Source organism: Brachyhypopomus gauderio, chromosome 14, assembly GCF_052324685.1.
Source record: "Brachyhypopomus gauderio isolate BG-103 chromosome 14, BGAUD_0.2, whole genome shotgun sequence".
NCBI classification, from domain to species: Eukaryota; Metazoa; Chordata; class Actinopteri; order Gymnotiformes; family Hypopomidae; genus Brachyhypopomus; species Brachyhypopomus gauderio.
Genome location: NC_135224.1, coordinates 9,109,260 through 9,131,493, shown reverse-complemented (window position 1 = coordinate 9,131,493; position 22,234 = coordinate 9,109,260). Strand labels below are relative to the sequence as shown.

The following is a 22,234-nucleotide window of genomic DNA, read 5'->3' as shown; positions in this document are numbered from 1 at the left end:
TGTGTTGGACAGTGTGTGTATGGCGATATAAGTGTGATGTGTGTTGGACAGTGTGTGTATGGCGATGTAAGTGTGATGTGTGTTGGACAGTGTGTGTATGGCGATGTAAGTGTGCGTGTGTGTTGTACAGTGTGTGTATGGCGATGTAAGTGTGATGTGTGTTGGACAGTGTGTGTATGGCCATATAAGTGTGATGTGTGTTAGACAGTGTGTGTATGGCAATGTAAGTGTGATGTGTGTTGGACAGTGTGTGTATGGCGATATAAGTGTGCGTGTGTGTTGGACAGTGTGTGTATGGCGATGTAAGTGTGCGTGTGTGTTGGACAGTGTGTGTATGGCCATATAAGTGTGATGTGTGTTAGACAGTGTGTGTATGGCGATGTAAGTGTGTGTGTGTGTTGGACAGTATGTGTATGGCGATGTAAGTGTGCGTGTGTGTTGGACAGTGTGCGTGTGTGTTGGACAGTGTGTGTAATGGCCATATAAGTGTGATGTGTGTTGGACAGTGTGTGTATGGCGATGTAAGTGTGATGTGTGTTGGACAGTATGTGTATGGCGATGTAAGTGTGTGTGTGTGTTGAACAGTGTGTGTATGGCGATGTAAGTGTGATGTGTGTTCCATGTGGCTCTGTTTGTATCCCTCTCACTCTGTGATATGGGGAGTGGGTGGTGTATTCACACTGCAAGGCCTGTGGGTGGTGTGGGACACTGTAGATATAGCCTGGTAGCAGGGTGGGGTTACATGTGGTGGTTCTGAATGGACCCTGGACACTGGTTCCTGACCCACAGCATACAACACACAACAAAACATAACATCTGTAAATAAGGTTTATCTGCAGTAATAGATTAAATAAAACTTTCCTTTGTTAAAACATATAAACTATATGGAGTCAGAAACCAGGCACGTGGTCTTAATTACAGGCATAATGTTTGTAGCAACTATAGATTGTTAAATCATGTTTTAATTTTCACTTCCTTGCACTGATTGCCAATATTTCATTACATAGTCTGTGTAGAAGCCCCAGATTACCTGTGTGTGTGTGTGTGTGTGTGTGTGTGTGTGTGTGAGTGTGTAGGCATCAGGTTACCTCTATGTCTATGTACGTTACCTCTGTGTATATACGGAATGCCCAAGGTTACCTCAGTGTGTATGTGGAATATATCATAGTGTAAAGATGAATATTTTTGGTGTGTATGTGCAGGTCCCAGGTTACCTCTGTGTGTGTGTAGGCCCCAGGTTACCTCGGTGTATATACAAAACCTCCAGATTACCTCTATGTGTGTGTGTGTGTGTGTGTGTGTAGGTCCCAGGTTACCTCTGTGTGTGTGTGTGTGTGTGTGTGTGTGTGTGTGTGAGTGTAGGCCCCAGGTTACCTCTGTGTATATACAAAACCTACAGGTTACCTCAACATGTATGCGGAAGCTCCAGATTACCTATGTGTGTGTGTGTGTGTGTGTGTGTGTGTATGTGTATGCCCCAGGTTACCTCTGTGTGTGTGTGTGTGTAGGCCCCAGGTTACCTCTGTGTGTGTGTGTGTGTGTGTGTGTGTATGTGTAGGCCCCAGGTTACCTCTGTGTGTGTGTGTGTGTGTGTGAGTATGTGTGTAGGCCCCAGGTTACCTCTGTGTGTGTGTGTGTATGTGTGTGTGTAGGCCCCAGGTTACCTGTATGTACCAAGGCCTCTGCAGCCAGACTGCTGCCCCGCAAACAACAAATGGCGCAGGCACAGCCACGGAATTTTCCAGGGTCGTCAGGGTGACAAAACCCCCAGCAACCAGCAGCACAAAAGGAACGGAGGTTAAGGGTTTCCATCAGGAGGCAAGACGAACTGTTGTAACTCCCTCCTACTGCAGTAGGGCCACTGGTGTACAGGACTTCTAGAATGGACACGCCCACTTAATGCAAAACATTCATAACTGTTCAGGGCTGTTAGCCACTTATTAGAATTCGCCCCATTTTTTTCCCCACATACCAAAAGGGAAAAATAATTTGTGGTTTCCAATGAAAGGAGTTTAATGCATATCAGAGAATATTTGGAGTGCAGGGATTCATTGTAGTTTTTTTCCTACTGCAGTGAAACTAAAATAATAGGATTAACAAATACTGCCCAGAAATGACACTGTGCTGTGAATATTGCAGTACTAATAAACACTGTCCCGTATATATAGTCCAATATATTTTCCAATATATATTAGATTATTTATATTAGATAATTCAGCAGCAGGAAAAGACTTTCTAAATGGAACTTTGAAAAATTCAAATTATATGTGGTCGATCATCAAATAACTTGTTTCAGTTCATATACACTTGCCTATTGATAAATTAATCGGAATTTGACTTTTAAATCTTTACAGTGCTTTTCTGAGTGTGGTTGAGTCCACAAATGAATAACGACATAGAACACGTTTCTTAATGTGAAGTTATTCAACACACATTTTCATGTTTATATCCCACTTTTATACATTCATAGCCCAAAGCCGTTGGTCCCCCAAAAAATACATTGCTATGTTAAAACACAAAACATCGACCAAGTGGACAGTGCAGTTCTAGTGATGCTACGTATGCTTACACCTCCAGCCCTGATATTGCCATCTCTACTCTACCAAATCCTTCTCTTACTGTTTGACATCTGAATGTTGTTTTTTTTATTATGGAAATTGTCCCATAAGTTGTGAGAAAAGGTCTATCACCCTTTTCTAAAACATGAAGATGAGTGACAGTGAATTTTCTATTACTGTGTTTGCTTTGTATGCTTGATTTCAGCAGAGGCAAGTGATGAAAATTGTTGGTATAGAACCAGCGACCAACATCAAGAGTTTTACAGTTAAAAGTACAATTAGTCTGAATATGATTTTCTGAATCAAACCATGTTCTTTTTACCAGCTTAGGGTAGTGTTACCATTTATGGCAGTACACATACACTCACACACACACACACATACACGCGCGCGTGCGCACGCACACTCACACACACTTAGGCATCTATTCGTTTGCAGTCTTTTTCATCACACCTTCGCTCTAATAAGGTAGCTATTCCAAATAAATATTAATAAATATCAACATCAAAACAGGTATACAAAAATAAAATGAAATAAATAAATCAACAAAATATCCAAGTACAAATCGACCTCATCTTTAAGTCAGTGCACACTGAAGTGGATGCAGTGGTTGCATGGGGGTGATCCAGGAGATCTAAATCAGATCCAGGAGATCTAAATCAGTGGTGGTATTGCTAAAATAACACATTTGCCACGGTCTTCTTCAAACCCCAAAAGGAGAACGGACTAGCGAAATGTTTGGTTGTCACATCAGAACAAGTTTAGTCTAGCAGCATACTTTGTCATGTTTAAGAGGTGCTACACTAAAATACCCCCACCAACACTATAATCAGACATAGATATTATATTTATAGATATATATATATATATAGAGATATATATATATATAGAGATATATATATATATAGATATATAAAAACATCAGTTGAAGTAGCAATAGAAGTAGTACTTATAGAATAAGCTGTAGAAGTAGGAACATTATAATCATTACTTTTACAGAGTTATCATCTTTATAATTCTTCATAATCATCAATGTTTTCAGCTTTCCTCTTCGTCTTTTGGGAGAGTATGTATGTCCATAGGTCAGCATGAGAGAGATTCTCTGAGCAGCCCGGAAAGAGATCAACCCAGTTCCTTAACCAATGACGTGTGTGTGTGTGTGTGTGTGTGTGTGTGTGTGTGTGTGTGTGTGTGTGTGTGTGTGTGTGTGTGTGTGTGTGTGTGTGTGTGTGTGTGTGTGTGTGTTGGGTGTGAATAGGGACAGGAGGGGTGTGTATTTGTCTTTCTATCTGACTCAGACCCAATCAAGCCCCCATGCAAATATGTTTCACGTATCCTTGTCTGTGTCTGCTCTGCTTATGTATTGTTATGTGTGTGTGTGTGTGTGTGTGTGTGTGTGTGTGTTGTTATGTGTGTGTGTGTGTGTGTGTGTGTGTGTGTGTGTGGGTACATCTGAAGGTGTACACGAAAACCATTTTGTGTAGATGAGAAGAAGAAGAGAGAAAGAAAGAAAGAAAGAAAGAAAGAAAGAAGAGAGATAAGTGTGAGTGTGACAGAACGAGTAAGACATGGAGAGTAAATGAAGACATGGCAATAGTGAGCTAATCTTATTATCTTCTGTTCACGTTTCACTTCTGTATGATGTCCGTGTGTATTTGTGTGTGTGTGTGCGCCTCTGATTTGTATTAGTGTAGCATATCTACATATGGACAACTATTTTCAGATCATTGTGACATTAATGTCTGTGTGGAATGTGTGTGTATCTCTGTTCAGGTGTTTGTGCAAGTGAAAGTGTGTCTTCTAGGAAGCAACGGTTCCCCAGTATAAATTATTTGTAAAAGAAAGAGTGTGTTATGTTTTCCATATCTGTGAATATTAGTTTGTGCGTGTGTGTGTGTGTGTGTATGTGTGTGTGTGTGTTCTAGGTGGCATTGGCAGTGCTACTCTCTGGCTCGCTCTTGCTCAGGTTCTCTCTCTCCTGAAGGTTCTTCTGGTTGCGGCTGGCTTCACCCAGACTCTGCAGCCTCCGCTGGTGTTGTTCCTCCAGGCCTCTCCACAGCTCCGCCCTCTCCCTCTCCCTCTTCAGCTCCCTGGGCAGGGAGGGCAAGAGAGAGAGGGAGAGAGAGAGAGAGAGAGAGAGAGGAGGGATGTGAAGAGGAAGAGAGGTGATTAAACCAAATAAGTGAGAATTATAACATATCTTAATATAAAAGGCCCAGGGACACATGGCCCTAGCTACCACAGAAAGAAACCAAGCTCACTTCTGTTTCTCCACCTTGTATGAGGCAGTAAGGTCATCGAAGAGCTTACTATTCATTTCCATGAATGTCTTCAGGACATTGTAGATAAGAGACACGATTGTTCTGAGGGACAAATACAACATGTCAGTATGATGACTCTTTCCATATGACTAATGCTATTTTTCACTAGGTAAACTTGACTAAAAAAGTGAAATGACTACAAGTAACTCCAGTTTTGTAGGATGAAATGGGGAAGAAGATGGTTATGAACTTCTGTTAACTCTACTAAAAAGACAGAAGGATCTTCATATTAGGAGTTTTAATATTTTCGGGCTTTTAAGTGATCCATATGTTCATTTAGAGACGAGTGTTTTGGTGAGGACCACTGACTGGTTCCAGTGCTCTTTGGAGACTCTGTAGAGCGTCCCGAAGACCAGAGGAAGGATGACCTGGCAGTTCTCCTCGATCAGACTCAGAATGTACTCGTTGTTCCAGAAATACAGAGCCCGCTCTGCGACCTGACACGGGGAGAGACGTACAGAGCTCAGCACCACCGAGCAGACACCACACAGACGTCACCTTCACCGCCGCCACTCGTGGTCAGACCTGGAAGTGAGGGCTGGAGATGCAGGAGGCGATCTGCTTGAAGAGCGGCTCCTGCACACGCACAAACTGCGACGGCTCGATGACATCCAGGATCTCCTCGATCTCACCCAGGAACATCACCTGGAAAGCAGGATGTAGCGTTATTCACGCGCGCACGTAAATGCCGGCAACATCTCAGAGTCTCAGAAGTAAATATTCAAATGAAGCAGTAACATTTGGCAATCTTTGTCTCACACCAACCTGCAAATCTATCTTCTGTTCCTCACCAAACACCATATCCATGCACAAGTCATTATTTGCACCAAATTTCTCACCAAACACTCACCAATCACCAATACACCACTCTGTTCCTCACCAAACACCATATCTATGCAGCCCTCTGTGTTCCTCACCAAACACCACAGGCACACTTCTCTGGTCCTCACCAAACACTCTCACCAAACACCACAGTCACACTCCTCTGGTCCTCACCAAACAAACACCACAGTCACACTCCTCTGGTCCTCACCAAACACCACAGTCACACTCCTCTGGTCCTCACCAAAAACCACAGTCACACTCCTCTGGTCCTCACCAAAAACCACAGTCACACTCCTCTGGTCCTCACCAAACACTCTCACCAAACACCACAGTCACATTCCTCTGGTCCTCACCAAACACTCTCATCAAACACCACAGGCACACTCCTCTGGTCCTCACCAAACCCTCACCAAACACCACAGTCACACTTTTCTGGTCCTCACCAAACACTCTCACCAAACACCACAGGCACACTCCTCCGGTCCTCACCAAACACCACAGGCACACTCCTCTGGTCCTCACCAAACACCACAGTCACACTCCTCTGGTCCTCACCAAACACCGCAGTCACACTCCTCTGGTCCTCACCAAACACCACAGTCACACTCCTCTGGTCCTCACCAAACACCACAGGCACACTCCTCTGGTCCTCACCAAACACCACAGGCACACTCCTCTGGTCCTCACCTCTTTCTGGGTGCATGTTTTGGGCCAATACTTCAGCAGCCCTCTGATGATCTAAAATTGTGTTTCAAAAGAAATAAATAAAAAACACACATTTTTAATTGCAGTGGTACAATTGGTACTACATCTTAAATCACTGTAGTAGTAAATCCTGTTGAATCCTGAGTTTTTTTATGTACTGTAAGATATGAGATGTAATGACTTACATATTCTGTAACAGTGGCATCCTTCTCCATGAACTGGACAACACAATAAGCCAGCTATAGAATGAAAAAGACACAGAATAAGAGTGTGTTTGTGTGTGTTTGTGTGTACAGCGATATTACAAGTGTCCCAAAGTGAACTTGATCACACACATAAATTACACAAATCAGAAGAACAGTTTACACAGGGAGAGTAGAAACACTGGGTTCTTCATAAGGCAACCAACATGAATTGAACCCTTGAAAGCTATTTACCCTAGATTCACATGAGAGCTTGGTTTTCGACCATATGATTAGATTGACATACAAACATTCATGTCTTTCATTAATCTGTTCTTGGTAATTAATCGGGAACGATTGGTGTATGCTTGCCTTTTTTACTTGTATGGGTAATAATTTGTTGGTGTAGTATTTGTTGGTGGGTCTCAGCCAAGTTGTGTTATTTATAGCACCTGTGTTGAGTTAGTACTGGGACTCTTGATGAGGACTCATTCCAACTTCCATGAAGCACCTTGTACGTTTCTATGACAGTTTCTGTTCTAGTGGGTCTACGTTGACATTTGTTTTGCATTGATTTTGAAATGCTGCTTGAAACGCTTCTGCTTAAAAAAAAATTTTAAATACACACGTGTTTACAGCTAAAGCCATTTGACATGGCACATCGCCTCGAAGTCGCTCTCTTTGAAGAACCTCACTCCATACGCCAGCTCTTATCAGCGAATGCTTTGATCTTGTAGACTGACTTCATTCCACTCAGGCTGCCTCTCTAATCTACACACCTCAGACTCCAACCAAGGGCCACGGGGGGACCGTCCATCTTCATAGTTATCTTGCGATGACTATCACTTTAAAGCTAGCGCTTGGTATTGTTTTCGAAAGCGAGTCGAAGATTTTTATCCCAATCTGCCGACGCACGCCGGCACCGCGGACGGAGTTGTGGTACGAGTAAGTCGTCGTCGTCGTCTCTCTGGTTTTCTCTGACGTTTCTCCGTCCTCGGGACAGACGTGGCTCTCCAGGTCAGAGGGTACAGAGGGAGGACAGTGTCCTGAAGGAGCTCCCACACCAAAGCGCGTGTGTGACAGTTGCATCTCTGCCATGGCCAGTTGCCATGGTGATATTTGAGAACGTGACGGTATGTTTGTCTGGGAAGAGCTGATGTCACGTTCACTTGCTGTATTTTGTCCCCGAGGGCAACAGAGAGATGTGAACAGTCTAATTTCCCATTTTTCTGCCTCCTTTAGCGTCTAAATTGCTCTTGTTGTCCTGTAACCCATTATTCCACATGAACTTGAGAACTTTAAACTTATTATATAGGTTACTGTTGAGGTAAAGATGTACTCTGTGTGTGTGTGTGTGTGTGTGTGCCCACGTGTGTGCATGCGTGCCCACGTGTGCCTGCTGTACTTGTGTCCATACGGGTGTGTGCTTGTGTGTGCGCGTGTGTATGTGTGTGTGCGCACGTGTGCATGCTGTACTTGTGTGCATATGTGTGTGTGTGTGTGTGTGTGTGTGTGTGTGCGTGCTGTACTTGTGTGCATGTGTGCGTGTGCATGTGTGTGTGTGTGTGTGTGTGTGTGCTGTACTTGTGTGCATGTGTGTGTGTGTGCGTGCTGTACTTGTGTGCATGTGTGTGTGTGTGCGTGCTGTACTTGTGTGCATGTGTGTGTGTGTGTGTGTGTGTGTGTGTGTGCGTGCTGTACTTGTGTGCATGTGTGCGTGTGCATGTGTGTGTGTGCATGTGTGTGTGTGTGTGTGTGCGTGTGTGTGTGTGTGCTGTACTTGTGTGCACACTCCCATGGACCACACGGAGCCAAGAGAGATCATAAACGTTTCAAGCGTGAGCTTGAGAGAAATCTCAAATCAAACCTCAGTTCTGAATGTGCTGCCCGGCTTTAGACTGGCTTAGTCCCAAATCACGCATCACATGGTCCAGAGACAGCCTGCGAAGCCCGTCATGTCACCTGCTATTCTCCGCTTCTGTGAGGACTAATCACTAAAAGCTCTGGATAAAACCACCAGACTTACAAGTGGTTACATTCATTAGTTCCAATGCAAACAGAACACATTGTTACTATGTGACTCCAAAAGCAGGCACAGACAACCCACTGCTCAACCGCTCAGTTGGGCCCACAACAATCCCTCAGCTGGGGTGAAAGTTCACGAGCCGGTCCTTGCGAAGCCCTTGCTAGTCTGCCTGTTCCTTCCACATCCCTGAGTGTCCCTGAGTGTCCCTGAGTGTCCCTGAGCAGGACTGAGAACCAGGGTTCTGATGCCCACCTCACAGTGGCCCCGACATGATCAATTGTGTGTTATGTAAAACAACAACAACAACAATGACAACCATCCCTGTTTGAGAAGTATGTTGGGGGGGGTGGAGGCTCTTAACGCAGTGGACTGGGAAGAGTGATTGGGATACTGCCAGGTACACGCAGTGATATAACACATCTGGTGAACCAAAGGCATTTTTAGATATCTTCACGCAGCACGACAGGGCGTTTGAACTGTAAACAGCCTAGTTGGGGTGAATTATGTAAAGGGACATATAGCCAATGCGGAGAGAGAAGGTGAATGTGGAGCCTGAAGAAATATATATACCCACATACCCACACGTATGTCCACATACAAACAGAGGGGCCAGGTCTCAGAAATCACAGTCACTTAGTGCACAGCACATACACCCAGCTCACCAGAGGATAGCACACAAATGTAAACATGAGTCCCACATGCACAAACGCTTTATTATATGAGTATTATATGCATAGGGGATCCCTGATCTTAATGTAAACTGAGACTCTTACAAACATAAGGCAACAGCACCCCACTGTGGCCTCCAGTGTCATAACAGTTGTTTTATTTACTGTTTGCGTATGCATGCGCGGGAGAGAGAGAGAGAGAGAGAAAGAGAGAGAGAGAGAGAGAGAGAGAGAGAGACTCTAACCTGTGCGTGAAAAATGGAGAGAGACTTGGCAGTGTGCAGGGGGATCAGGACCCTCACCAGGAACTGCTTGTGCTCCGACTTCAGAGGCAGAGCAAAGCCATTAATGATACTGGAAAGAGAAGAGGAGAGGAGAGGAGAGGAGAGAAAAGGGGAGAAGAGGAGAGAGAAAGAGAAAGAGAGGAAATGAGAGGAGAGAGAAAGAGAGGAGAAGAGAGGAGAGAAAAGGGGAGGACAGGGGAGAGGAGGAGGGTGGTGAGAGAGGAGAGAGGCGAAGAGGAGAGCAGAGGGGAGGAGAGGAGAGAGAAAGAGAGGAGAAGAGGAACGGTGTGCAGAGAAGAGGGAAGGAGAGGATTAAAAGGAAGAGTCACAGAATTTTTGAGAGAATCCAGAAGACAGAGGGACGTGTGGGGGAGGCACAGACCAGGGAGGGAAGGTAAATCGGATTAGTATCAGCAGACCTCATGATGTTCCATACATGCCAGTTCGCCACACTCCAGTTCACCAGCTACGTCCCTACGCCTCCACCCATCCCTCCACCCTTTTTGCCATGTTCCATGCCCATTTGCACGTATGCGTACACTCTCACTGCTTCTGCCATGTCCTCTTTTTCTGCTCTCGTTACCTCACCGTTGTTTCTCCATCTGTCAATTAAAACTGTCTGTCTTCTGACATTTCGTCGCTCTCTCAGGTTCTGTTTCCCCTCATCCACGTCCTTATTTTGCCACTGGCTTCCCTGGAGCTCCTCCTGTCACTCCTCTTCTCCTCCCACCTCCTCATTCTCTCCCACAGCACCTCTCTGGTGCAACATCTCACATTTTCTCTGAGGTACAGTGCGAGAGGGACACAGGAAGTGTCAGAACGGCTGTGCGAGCTTTATCATTACTTCCTGTCATTCTCCTCATCTTCTCCCTCACTCTGTATCTCTCTCTCTCTCTCTCTCCCTCTCTCTCTATCTCTCTCTCTCTCTGTCTCTCTCCCTCACTGTTTCTGTCAGTCGGTTATCAGAGAAAATGTGTGGGTGGCACTAAAAATACCACGAGCATCAACCTGAACACAGACCTCAGTCCCCTACCCCCTCTGACTCATCCCCCCCCCCCCCCCCCCCCCCCCCCCCCCAATGCTCTACAACTCCCTACGCCCTCATCTGTCTCTTGGGGCTGTTTTGACTGCGTTTCCCCCTGTTCTGAGGAATACACCCCATTATGGCAGATTGCAGGAGTGCAGGGTGTGGCACACCCCCCAAAAAACGAAGCTAAATCGCATAATGCTGCTCACCACCACCGAGTAGAAGCACAAATAGCAGAAACTGGCGGGCAGGAGGGCAGCCGACACTAGCGTGGGAACCCCCCCTGCTGGCCAACATGCTGCAACACACCGAGCTCAGGTGGTTACCAGGATCCTTGGATATCAGTTGCTACCATGCTTCAAACATGCATAAAATGAGGGGCTTTTTAAACTCCTGTCGAATGATCATACAGCGCAGTGCAATCTTTCAACATGCAGTATTCCACCCCTGCTATCACATACTAATTGAGCAGTTGGGTCCGTGGAGAGGGATTAACATTAAAAAGTGTAATCAGTTAGGTAAGGCCTGCCTGGGTTTTAATGCATTTTAAACAAAATGTGATATGAACAGACTGTTGCTGTTATAAAGCCTAGGTGTCATATTGTAATGTAAGATATGCTGTTATAAAGCCTAGGTGTCCTCTCATAATGTAACACACTGTTATAAACCCTAGGTGTCCCCTCATAATGTAACACTCTGTTATAAAGCCTAGGTATCCTCTCATAATGTAACACACACTGTTATAAAGCCTACATGTCCTCTCATAATGTAACACACTCTGTTATAAAGCCTAGGTGTCCTCTCATAATGTAACACACTCTGTTATAAAGCCTAGGTGTCCTCTCATAATGTAACACACTCTGTTATAAAGCCTAGGTGTCCTCTCATAATGTAACACACACTGTTATAAAGCCTAGGTGTCCTCTCATAATGTAACACACTCTGTTATAAAGCCTAGGTGTCCTCTCATAATGTAACACACACTGTTATAAAGCCTACATGTCCTCTCATAATGTAACACACACTGTTATAAAGCCTAGGTGTCCTCTCATAATGTAACACACTCTGTTATAAAGCCTACATGTCCTCTCATAATGTAACACACTCTGTTATAAAGCCTAGGTGTCCTCTCATAATGTAACACACTGATATAAAGCCTAGGTGTCCTGTCATAATGTAACACACTCTGTTACGCATCAGTTCGTAGTGAACATGTACCTGCCCAAGATCTCCAGCAGCTCAGCCACCCCATTGAAGTGCTCAGTTTCATAAATGAACCTACAGAGTCAAAACACACACATCAAATTACACATCAAATATCAAACATGAATTCTCAGATTGGTCGTTTAGAGAGGGCTCCATGAAATTGGGAAAGTTCCTTTAACAAGCTCACGGGACAGCCTTTCAAAATATATCATGGCTTTAATGTTATCTGAACCAGGAAAAAGATTGTGCCATGTGTTGACACTTCTAGTCAATTTTTACGATATCTTTCGAGGAACAGTACAATGGTTGGGTAGCTCACACAAAACAATATACGCAACTTAGCTTAAAAACGTGAGGAATGGCCTGTGTCTCTGTGTGTGTGTCTGCGTGTGTGCTTGCATCCAACCTGAGGAAAATGTTGTTGATCTGTTTGCGAATGTATGCTCGAAGGCCGAGCAGCTTGCCGTAGACCCGGTGCAGGATGGTCTTTAGGTACTCCCTTTCTCTGGGGTCTTCACTGTCAAACAGCTCCAGCAGCTTGGAGCAGATTGAAATATGCTCATATAACACTTCACGTTACATTTCATATTATATTTCACGTTACATTCCGCTATGGTAGTATCCTTGAGGAAAGCCAGAAAATCCCAACACAATTTACCTGCAGAACAAATTTCTGGTCCACGTAACGTTTGGCCATGGATGGTTGGAAATCAGGGCTCTCCAGGAAACGTAAGAAGAACTCGTACACCAGCTGCAGTGTGGGAGACATTCAGTTTAAGGACAGACCTCACGCAAGCACTGAGCCACGAGGGGAGAGTTGGGGAGCATGCGGGCACCTGCAGGTGGGGCCAGGAAGCCTCCAGCGTGGGCTCGTCCTCCTCCGGATCAAACTCTGGGTTCTCACTAGGGGGGAGAGTGCGGAAGATGTTCACCGAGATCTAGAGGAAGTGGGTGGGGGATGAAAGTGGAAAACATTTCATTTTAATTTTTTACGTTTAATTAGTTCTCCTTACCAAGTCCTTCTCATAAAATTTGTCTTAAAAGTCCTTTTACTAAATTTGCACAACTCAGTAGCTAACAAACTCAGCTCACTGTGCAACACGTGAAGGTATTCAAATATCAACCGTCTAGCCAACCATCCCACTAGCTGCTATGATATCATGATATAATCCAAATTGGATCCTGTTCAAATTCAAGTTCACCTGCTCCAGCACTAACATAACCAAATCAGTCAACACAAAACGATTCGAGACCATTCAATGCAGAGTGTTGCCCCTCCCACTCTGATCCTCCTCTCCCTCATCCAATCACAGGCTCCCTTTATTCCCACGCCCCGCCCAGGTGCTCGCCTCTCACCATCTTGATGGCCTCGGGGTAGAGGGGCTCGATGAGGACGCCACGGCTCGTGGCCACGCTCTCCACCAGCTCATTAAGAGCAGCACGTTTGATCTCCTTCCCCTTCAGGTCGGCCACGCAGTCCAGGAAGTCGAAGAGCACACAGCATTGCTGAAGCTTCTTACAGAACAGGTCATGCAGCTCGGCCACTGGGGCATCTATGGGAGAGAGAGAGAGACAGAGAGAAAGACAGAGAGAGAGAGAGAGAGAGAGAGAGAGAGACAGAAAGACAGAGAGAGAGAGATTAAGTGACACTGCTTATGTAATTAATTACTAATTTGCACGTGCAGACCATGGCTTCAGTTGGCACTCATTACGTGGGCAGTGATGTGGGCAGTGGAAGAAGAGAGAGGACTCTGAGAACTTGGACAGAGACCACACGTTGGAAGAAGATGGTGAGGAGGAGCAGAGAGGAGACAGGAGAGGAGGTCTTACAGGTGTGAGAGATTTTCCTATATTTCAATTATTTTATAATTGCTTTGCAAGGTTACATGTGGGGCTAAGGTATGTAAAAACGTATAAAATTCACATGATAAATACACCTTTGATCCAATCAAATGTTTTTTTTGTTTTGTAAATAATCAAACTCCAAAATCTGCACTTACAGTAACCCCAACATCAACACTTAAGGTAACTCATAAATGCTTACTTATAGTAACCCCAACATTCACACTTAGGGCGTACTCACACTAGGCACGGTTTGCTTGTTCCGTGCTGGGGCCCGGTTATCCCCCCTCCCCACTCCCCCGCTGGCCTGCACTCACACTCGCTTCAGCAACCCGGCCCGAGCACGCTTACGTCATCACAACGCCGCTTTATTTGGAAAAAAGCGCGCTCGCACAACACTATAGAGTTCACGATTCTCTTTTTATTGTATTTTTGGAGTCGTTTTGGGAGTGCAGAAACACGGTGCAAGCACAGATTTATCGATAATTTAACACAACAATTGTCTGCTAATCGCTTTGCCGCTATGACTGTTTAACGTGAGCGTCGCATCACTGATGTCATGTTTGAGTTCCAGCGAAATGAACCAATCACACGAGGCACCAAGCGGGCCCGGGCACGGATAGCGCTCACACTAGAAGCGAACCGTGCCCGAGTCCACATGAATCGTGCCCTGGCCCACCTCTTCAAAGCGGGCCCGAGCACGGTTAACTGATCCGGGCCCGGGCACGGTTGGAGCGCTCACACTAGCCAAACGAACCGTGCTTCGGCAGGCAACCGTGCCCGGGCCCGGATCACAGAGCCTAGTGTGAGTACGCCCTAATTACAGTATTCAGACTGTAATCTAAACATCCAATCACACTTGCTGTGGATTAACCCCAACATCCACAATTACAGTAACCCCAACATCCAGTTACAGTAACCCCAACATCCACACTTACTGTCAGCAAGTCAGCAATGAATCAAACACAAAGGCTGTTGTTTAAAAAAATAAAAACGCACAAAGCCCCTGATCACAGAGTATTATGTTCAGAGTATATGTTCAGAGTATATGTTCAGACGTCATGAGTGTAAGTGAGCATTTGTACGATGACGCATATGCACATGCACCAGCTCTTAAAAGGATTATGATGCATTTTTCAACCCATAGTGGTCTATGCCCCAGTCTTATATATAATAACCTGATACTGTGACAAACCACTCTTTACAGCATGATTAGTGCTGACATGCAGCTAATGCAGCTAATAATTGTTTGTTTATGTGCCATACACACTCTCTCTCTCTCTCTCTCTCTCTCACTCTATCTTTTTATCAATCTCTCTCTCTGTGGGGCCAGCATGCCACATCTTCATACAATTACTCTCCATTAAAAATGGATTAGACTTAACCTTCACAGTCTGTGTCAGAGAAAGCAGAGAGACTGAGGAGGGGAGCAGGAAAGAGAAGAAGAGAGAGAACGGAAGGAAGAGAAAAGAAGAAGCACGAGAAAGGCAAAATTAGCTGAGACTAATGTCATGAAAAAATGTCTGTGCATGCGTGAGAGAGAGAGAGAGAGAGAGAGAGAGAGAGGGAGGGAGAGAGAGAGAGAGAGAGAGAGAGAGAGAGAGAGAGAGAGGGGGGGGGGGGGTTGGCTAAAGTGTAAGAGAGCATGACATGGCTCCAGCAAGGGGAGAAAAGCTGAACTGTCCAGGGAAAAGTGAGAAGAGATGGGTGGAGAGAACAGACAGGAAGAGAAGGAGAGGGAGAGGGATAGGGAGAGGAGAGAGAGAGAGAGAGAGAGAGAGAGAGAAAAGAGAAAGAGATGGCACCTCCCAAAAAATGACAGCCTAGGCTTAATCACAAAAATGAATGACTTCAAAATGAAGAAATGAAAATGGAGTGAAGGTAGTTCCATTGAAATGTGTGAACATGTCTGCATAGAAGTGGACTGCAGAAACAGCAGTGACTGAACACCTGAATCAGTCATTCAAAGGGCCAGGGATGTCTTAAAGGGCCAGGGATGTCTTAAAGGGCCAGGGATGTCTTAAAGGGCAAGTGTTTATGCAGCATACCCAGCCATCACTGAATTAAACACCCACTAATATCCTCAGCTCAAAGCTGGAGCTAAATATAGTGTAGCCAATGAGCGAGGCAGAGGTGGAGAGAGAGAGTGAGAGAGAGAGAGAGGGAGAAGAGAGAAAGAAAGAGAGAGAGTAGAGAACAACAGAGGGAGAAAGAAACAGGCGAAAAGGCAGTGCAAGGGAAAGTGGGATGGAGTGAGCAAAAGGAATGATGTCATCCCTCCACCCGATCTCTCTCTTCCTGCTCTGCCTCCACCCCACCCTCTCTCTCTCTCTCTCTCTCTCTCTCTCTAGGTACCACTCTCCCTCTCCCTCGTTTACCCTACCTCCCCTCTCTGCACTCTCGGAGCAGGGAGACTCTCTCTCGTTAAGTAACGGTTGCCGTGTTAGGTGGCTGATGAGCAGTCGCTCTATTTTCGGGCCCGGCAGAACCGCCTGACGGCTCCGGAAACGCTGCGGTAATACCAGCGTGCGTTCAGCAGGAGCGGGAGGGCGCAACTTTCTCTCCGCACGGCCATTCAGAAAAAGCACGAAAACTGTGTTTGGAATCAAGAAGCGATTTTCAGTTTAGAAACAAATACGTTTGATGCGTAACTACACCTAATGTTTTTGCGGCTTGACATTTACCAAATAATCTGTAATCAACTACAAAGGGAAGTAAACACAAGTCTTTCCCTATAGGCAAATTCAGATATGTGACACACAGCAATTATTTAGCAGTTGTCAGTGTGGAATATGCTGTAAAAGCTTCTCTCCACAGGGCCACTCAGCAGCTCAGCCCACAGCTCTCTGTCTCTATCTCACTGTAATGGCTCCTTCCTTCTCTCCCTCTTTTTCTTTTGCCCCCTTTATTGATCTGAGGAGGCCACTGAAAGAGCAAACCTTCTGTCTGCTGTAACCCTACACCACATCGGCCAACTGGGTCTATATGAACACACACACACACACACACACACACACACACACACACACACACACACATACACACACACCAGAGCACAACACACACACACAAGGAGCTAAGCAGTTTGCCCAAGAATACATGACTCAAGCACTGCAGAGCAGGGAAAGGAGCTTAAACATATACCCACACACGGATGCCCGAGGACACGGGGACAAGACGATCGCTCACTCAGTACACAAACAAAGAAACACAACCTGAAGAGAAACCGTTAGCATTCAAGAGGGGCGATTCGTTTTCCAACCTGTATGAAAACAGATCACTGTCATTCTGAAGCACCCAATTCATTTTTGGAAGGGACCTTACATTTAAACCTGAAATTAGAAGCTATGACACTATGATTCCATTGAGCTATCAAGACTGCAGTTCTGAGAGGTCTGTTTGTTAAAGGGAAGCTCTGCTTCAGGCTAAAGAGACTATATACAGAAACACACGGTCTCTCACGAGGCCCAGCACAAGCCAAAACACTGCTAAAGGCCATTGGGAAAAAATAAGAGTCATATAGACCAGACACATACACAGGGTCTGATCCTATCAAATCCCAAATAAAACACACACAGGGTCTGATCCAGTCATATCCCTAATAAAACCTATAGGATCTGATCCAGTCATATCCATAATAAAACACACAGAGTCTGATCCAATCATATCGCCTAATAAAACACACACAGGGTCTGATCCAGTCATATTCATAATAAAACACACGGGGTCTGATCCAATCATATCGCCTAATAAAACACACACAGGGTCTGATCCAGTCATATTCATAATAAACCACATGTACAGTCTGATCCAATCATATCTGAAATTTAACATCCATTTTGAGTCCCAGATATTTACTGGTTTAAGGGTTTACCACTTGCCACCAGAATTACTCCAGGTGTCTTCAGTCACTTGTAATATACTCAACATTTACTCTCAGTATTTACTCTCAGTACTTTACTCTCAGTATTTATCCTCAGTACTTTACTCCCAGTATTTACACTCAGTGCTTTACTCCCAGTATTTACCCTCAGTATTTACTCTCAGTACTTTACTCTTGGCAATCTATTACATATTTGCATGAGCTTGAGCAAAATGTGTACTGTTCAACATCATTAGGTTTACCACTTTAAAAGTGTGTATTTTCTGTTTAAGGTTATGTGCAGAACGACAACTCAACTTTTTTTGCTGTAGCAAATGTTCAGCTCCAGTTGCCATAGTGGTCGTTATGATCAATATTTTATGATCAATCATGTTCTGCTGTTGCCAGCTGCAACCACTGTGCTTAGTTGCCGGTCACCAGTCACGTTTGTGTGTGTGTGTGTGTGTGTGTGTGTGTGTGTGTGTGTGTCTTTACTGCAGACCAAAAGTAAGGACAGACTAAAATATACCAGCCTACTGTGACTTTGGCCACCGACAGGCACAATATGAGACGTGTGTGTATATGTATAGTTATATATATATATATATATATAGTATGCGTGTTATATGTGTAGTTCAACTGTAGTTCCGGAGAAGCGAGCTGGCACTTCAGCAGTTTTTTCTTGACCCGCACACACACACACACCTTCACTATCACTCACAATAAGAGATCTCTCTTCAACTCTACATCAAACAGGCAATGAACATCTGGATGAATGGCCAGGTGCTCGGTCGCCTCCCTTGTATAACAGCCAGGGCCTCTACACAGGTAAAAAATGAAGGATGCTGATTCATTAAGATATGAGAAGCACCCACTAGTCTTACATCAGCACCCACTTCAGAGACGTTCAGTACAAAAAGAGCTTGACTGATATATTGGTTTACCAATTTGTCCATGGCCATTAATGCAACTGGCTGGCATAGTGGTGTTGGTAACTGATACTAAGATATCAGCATTTATTAAGACGCTGGTGGGCACTGGACTAATAACTGAATAGAAACACAGCTAACCTAAAGATGAAGAAGGCCACCACTGACAGTCATTAGGACATGCTGTTCCACAGCAAACTGGTACGTCCACAAGGTCATGCCTAGACATATTTTTGTTAATATTATATTTCTGCAGGCATAATTTCCTGAACAAATCAGCAATCTTTACATATATTTTTTTTGTTTTGAGTACAAATATAACAAATCACCTCAAATCAGACTATAAAGTAATTTGTGGTGTAATATCTGCACTGGCATTTATTCCAAAAATCCTGCATTCACACTCTTGATGTAATACCAGTTAAATGACTCGTGTGAAAACTTGCGTTGTTCACACATTACTGCAGGACAACTGAAATGTCAACTGCTATGACTTAACCCGAATGCAACATGCAAAGTTATAAACCGGTAATTATTTTTTACCTGTAAAACTTCTTATAACAGTAAGCAGACCACAGTCATCACTAAACACAAGAATCCATTTACATTCATCTATTAGCACTTTAAAATACTTAAGTAAATATGACACACAACACCCACAATGATAAGAAATGACAATAATCTCATACATTATGTGCAGAAATAGGATTACGGAGCTGGAAAGCACTTGATGATTCGGGTTCAGTAGGTAGTTCAGGTTCAGTAGGTAGTTCAGGTTCAGTAGACAGTTCAGGTTCAGTAGGTAGTTCAGGTTCAGTAGACAGTTCAGGTTCAGTAGGTAGTTCAGGTTCGGTAGACAGTTTAGGTTCAGGAACACAGTCATGGTTTTCCTGATAGTCCCATATGAAAACTTTGCCTTGCTGAAACTCTCTACATCCTGCAACTCCTTTCATAATATTATGTAATAAACAGATATGTAGTATCAAAAACTCAGCAGGGACAGTGAAGGACACAGAGGTTAAAGTCATTGTAACTCTGACACACAACGGATGACCAATTACAACTAAGAGAAGAGTGGCTTCAGAACTGCCCTCTTCTCTGAGGTGCCACGAGGGTGGAAGAGCAAAACAATGACTCAGTCTGAACCCCAGCAGAACATCCACTGGCAGCACACCCACATCTGCACTAACGTATGAAGAGATGTCCCACCAAATCCTGCTGCACTAGAAATCCTGCTTAAATGAATCCCAAAATGAATCAAAGGGAGATTCATATGAAGTATACGCATGAATCACGGATGTGTTGCGGGTGCCTAAATGAAATAAATAAAGTTGAATCGTACGTGTGATTGGTTGGGGGAGAAAAATACATCTGCCCTGTGAACTATAGTTAGACTTTTTGAATACATCTGGATGTTCTTTGGTGATTCATCAAGAAATATGTTTAATATCCTGTACAAGAGCATGCTATCTCCTGTTTTATAACATTAGCACTGAAACAGCCTTCAGAGCATGGCGGCTCGCCTGCCTTAGTTGTCAAGGTGACAAAGATTACTGGATTGCCAACAAAATATGTGATGTTGCAGGTTCACTACTGAAATCCAGTTTTTACTTAATATTTGATCATTGGCCATACTCTGGCCATTCTACTGCTCAGAAATCAGATTTAGGTATAACAAGGTCCATATTCAGATAAAACAGATTTCCCGTCCAGTCTTCTAAACCCACCAAGTGACAATAATGATTAGAGGATTTCTGCCATTTAGGTGCTCTGTCTTGGACTTCAACGATGAGTCTGAGGCTGCAAGCGTATGTGCTGTGTCTACTTCCGGCTGAAAAGATGGATCTCACAGATGAAACTGGAAATTCCACTGATACCATAAATCAAACTTATAAGTATGGAGCTGTCATCAACCTTGCTGAACAAACCATGAAATATTCACTTATTCATTTGCCCCCACATTTTTTGGTAACCGAAACCTGCTTGTATTCCTAAGAAGATTTAGTTACATGTGGGGCCCAGAATGAGGCCTACACAGTAATCTTCAGTGTATTACTCGGTACTCCCAGGTACAGTGTAGTCTTATAACCTTCTAATATATAGCAAATATATATATTTGTTTTCCTTAGGATAGCGGTTTATATATGGAACCTATTCAAACATAATATGGCCTACTGAATTTCCCAGGAAAACGTACCTTTGAGTAGCGGCAGAGGTGTTAGCTCCACCTGGGAGCTCTGATAACGGAACTGCGACGAACTGTGGGACCTTCGCTGCCGAGCCCGGCGCATCGAACGTCGGGGAAAGCCGTCCACCTTCTCCGCGCTGGGCACCGAGAAGCCCGTGGTCGGCGAGGACGGGCTGGAGGGAGGTAGCTTGGTGGGGGTCTCCATAACTGCAAAGGTGGTGCTTGTTTGTAGGGGAGACAAGGCAATGAAGAGGGCTGTTCGTAGCCTTGCTCTGGCTACTGAGAAAATAGCCTAGGATGGAAAAAAGACGACTTTCCAAGGAATTCTAGTAAACGGGTGAAATTATAGGGCGGAAAATAAAAAGAAGATAACCTGGTCAAGATATGGTTGGAATGATGACTGTTCGGTTGATGCGTTCCCTTGTTTTAATAAACCCGAAAAAACGGGATTTGCCTTAAAAACAAGCACATCTCCAAGACAATGACAGACAGAAATCTATAGCAGTCTACTTATAGAAATATGGGGGTGCACATGTATCGCTACTATAGACAATGTTCTGTCGTATTGGCGTCATCAGTAAGTCATCGGCCTAAATTTGGTCTTTATTTAAATATTTATACGTTAGAGATACAAATCGTTGTTGAATTAAAAATCGAAAGAAGATGTAATCAACATGCCGCCCGTTTAAAATCAATACAGTTCCATGTTAGTCCAGAGAATTATGAAAAATCCGATCAGATGGCCCGTCCACACAGAAAGAATTGCGTGAGTTATTGATTTAATGTCATATTACCCACTCTGCGCTTTAGTACTTATTCCGTATCCGTATAGTCGTGGTTCTGGTTCCCAATGTCGGCCTATGCGCTTTTAACTCCTTTATTCTGCAATCAGCTCAGCGCTGCTTCTCACACCGAGGGAGCATCACGCAGGGCGGGGATGGCGGCTTCAAACGTGCCGACATGTGTGGATAAGACAGCTGCAGCACCACTGTCACCCCCTACCTCTCTCCCTTGTGGGCCGAATACACAAAAACCAGAGATTTCCCCCACTATTTGGTGAAAAACCAATCCACCGATGCCCGTTCCGCTCCTCCGCTCGTGTTTTTCCACGCTCCTCCGTCCCTACCAGTGTCCGTCGTTGTGTTGAGGTACGGTGAGGAGATGCAGGCTGCACACTGCGGATGGCGCTTCTGTCGCTCTTATGTATTTATTTACCGATATGTACTAGCTCTGCCGACCGCAAGACGATTTGATATTTAGTTCGTTACTCCGTTTTCTGGCCGTCCGTAACGTTTTCTTTACGTTAAATCAGAGAGTATATGCTCATCCCTGGTAGTGGCTGTCTGTAGCTATCGCTCCTGTCTCCAGCCTAACCCTTCTCCTTCCTACAGACCCTCTCCTCCCTCTCCTCCGTCTCTCCCTCCCTCCCTGGCTCACACACTCGTTATCCGCGGTATTTTGGGACTGTCATTGGGCTGCATGCGCACACAACCATTGTTCCAGCGTGGCTCCCTTACACGGAGATTATTGTCTCAGGCCGAAGTGATTATTAATCAAATCCAGGTTCGGATATGGGGAGATGTAGACTAATGTTGGTCGGGTATTGTTGTT

The 22,234-nt window shown here is 44.6% G+C and overlaps 1 protein-coding gene across 1 annotated transcript; it reads right to left on the bottom strand.

The window, feature by feature from the left end:
- Positions 1-2,032: 2,032 nt before the first annotated feature.
- Positions 2,033-21,996, bottom strand: ppp2r5b (protein phosphatase 2, regulatory subunit B', beta). Its single transcript, XM_076972640.1, has 14 exons — positions 20,997-21,996; positions 20,633-20,915; positions 13,159-13,355; positions 12,639-12,740; positions 12,461-12,553; positions 12,209-12,339; positions 11,815-11,874; positions 9,531-9,639; positions 6,595-6,648; positions 6,392-6,442; positions 5,405-5,524; positions 5,189-5,316; positions 4,820-4,921; positions 2,033-4,648 (listed from the first exon to the last, which is right to left on the bottom strand). Exons 2-14 carry the CDS (start codon positions 20,826-20,828, stop codon positions 4,480-4,482), a joined length of 1,512 nt encoding a protein of 503 aa, XP_076828755.1. The 5' UTR covers positions 20,829-20,915; positions 20,997-21,996; the 3' UTR covers positions 2,033-4,479.
- Between the last annotated feature and the right edge of the window lie 238 nt (positions 21,997-22,234).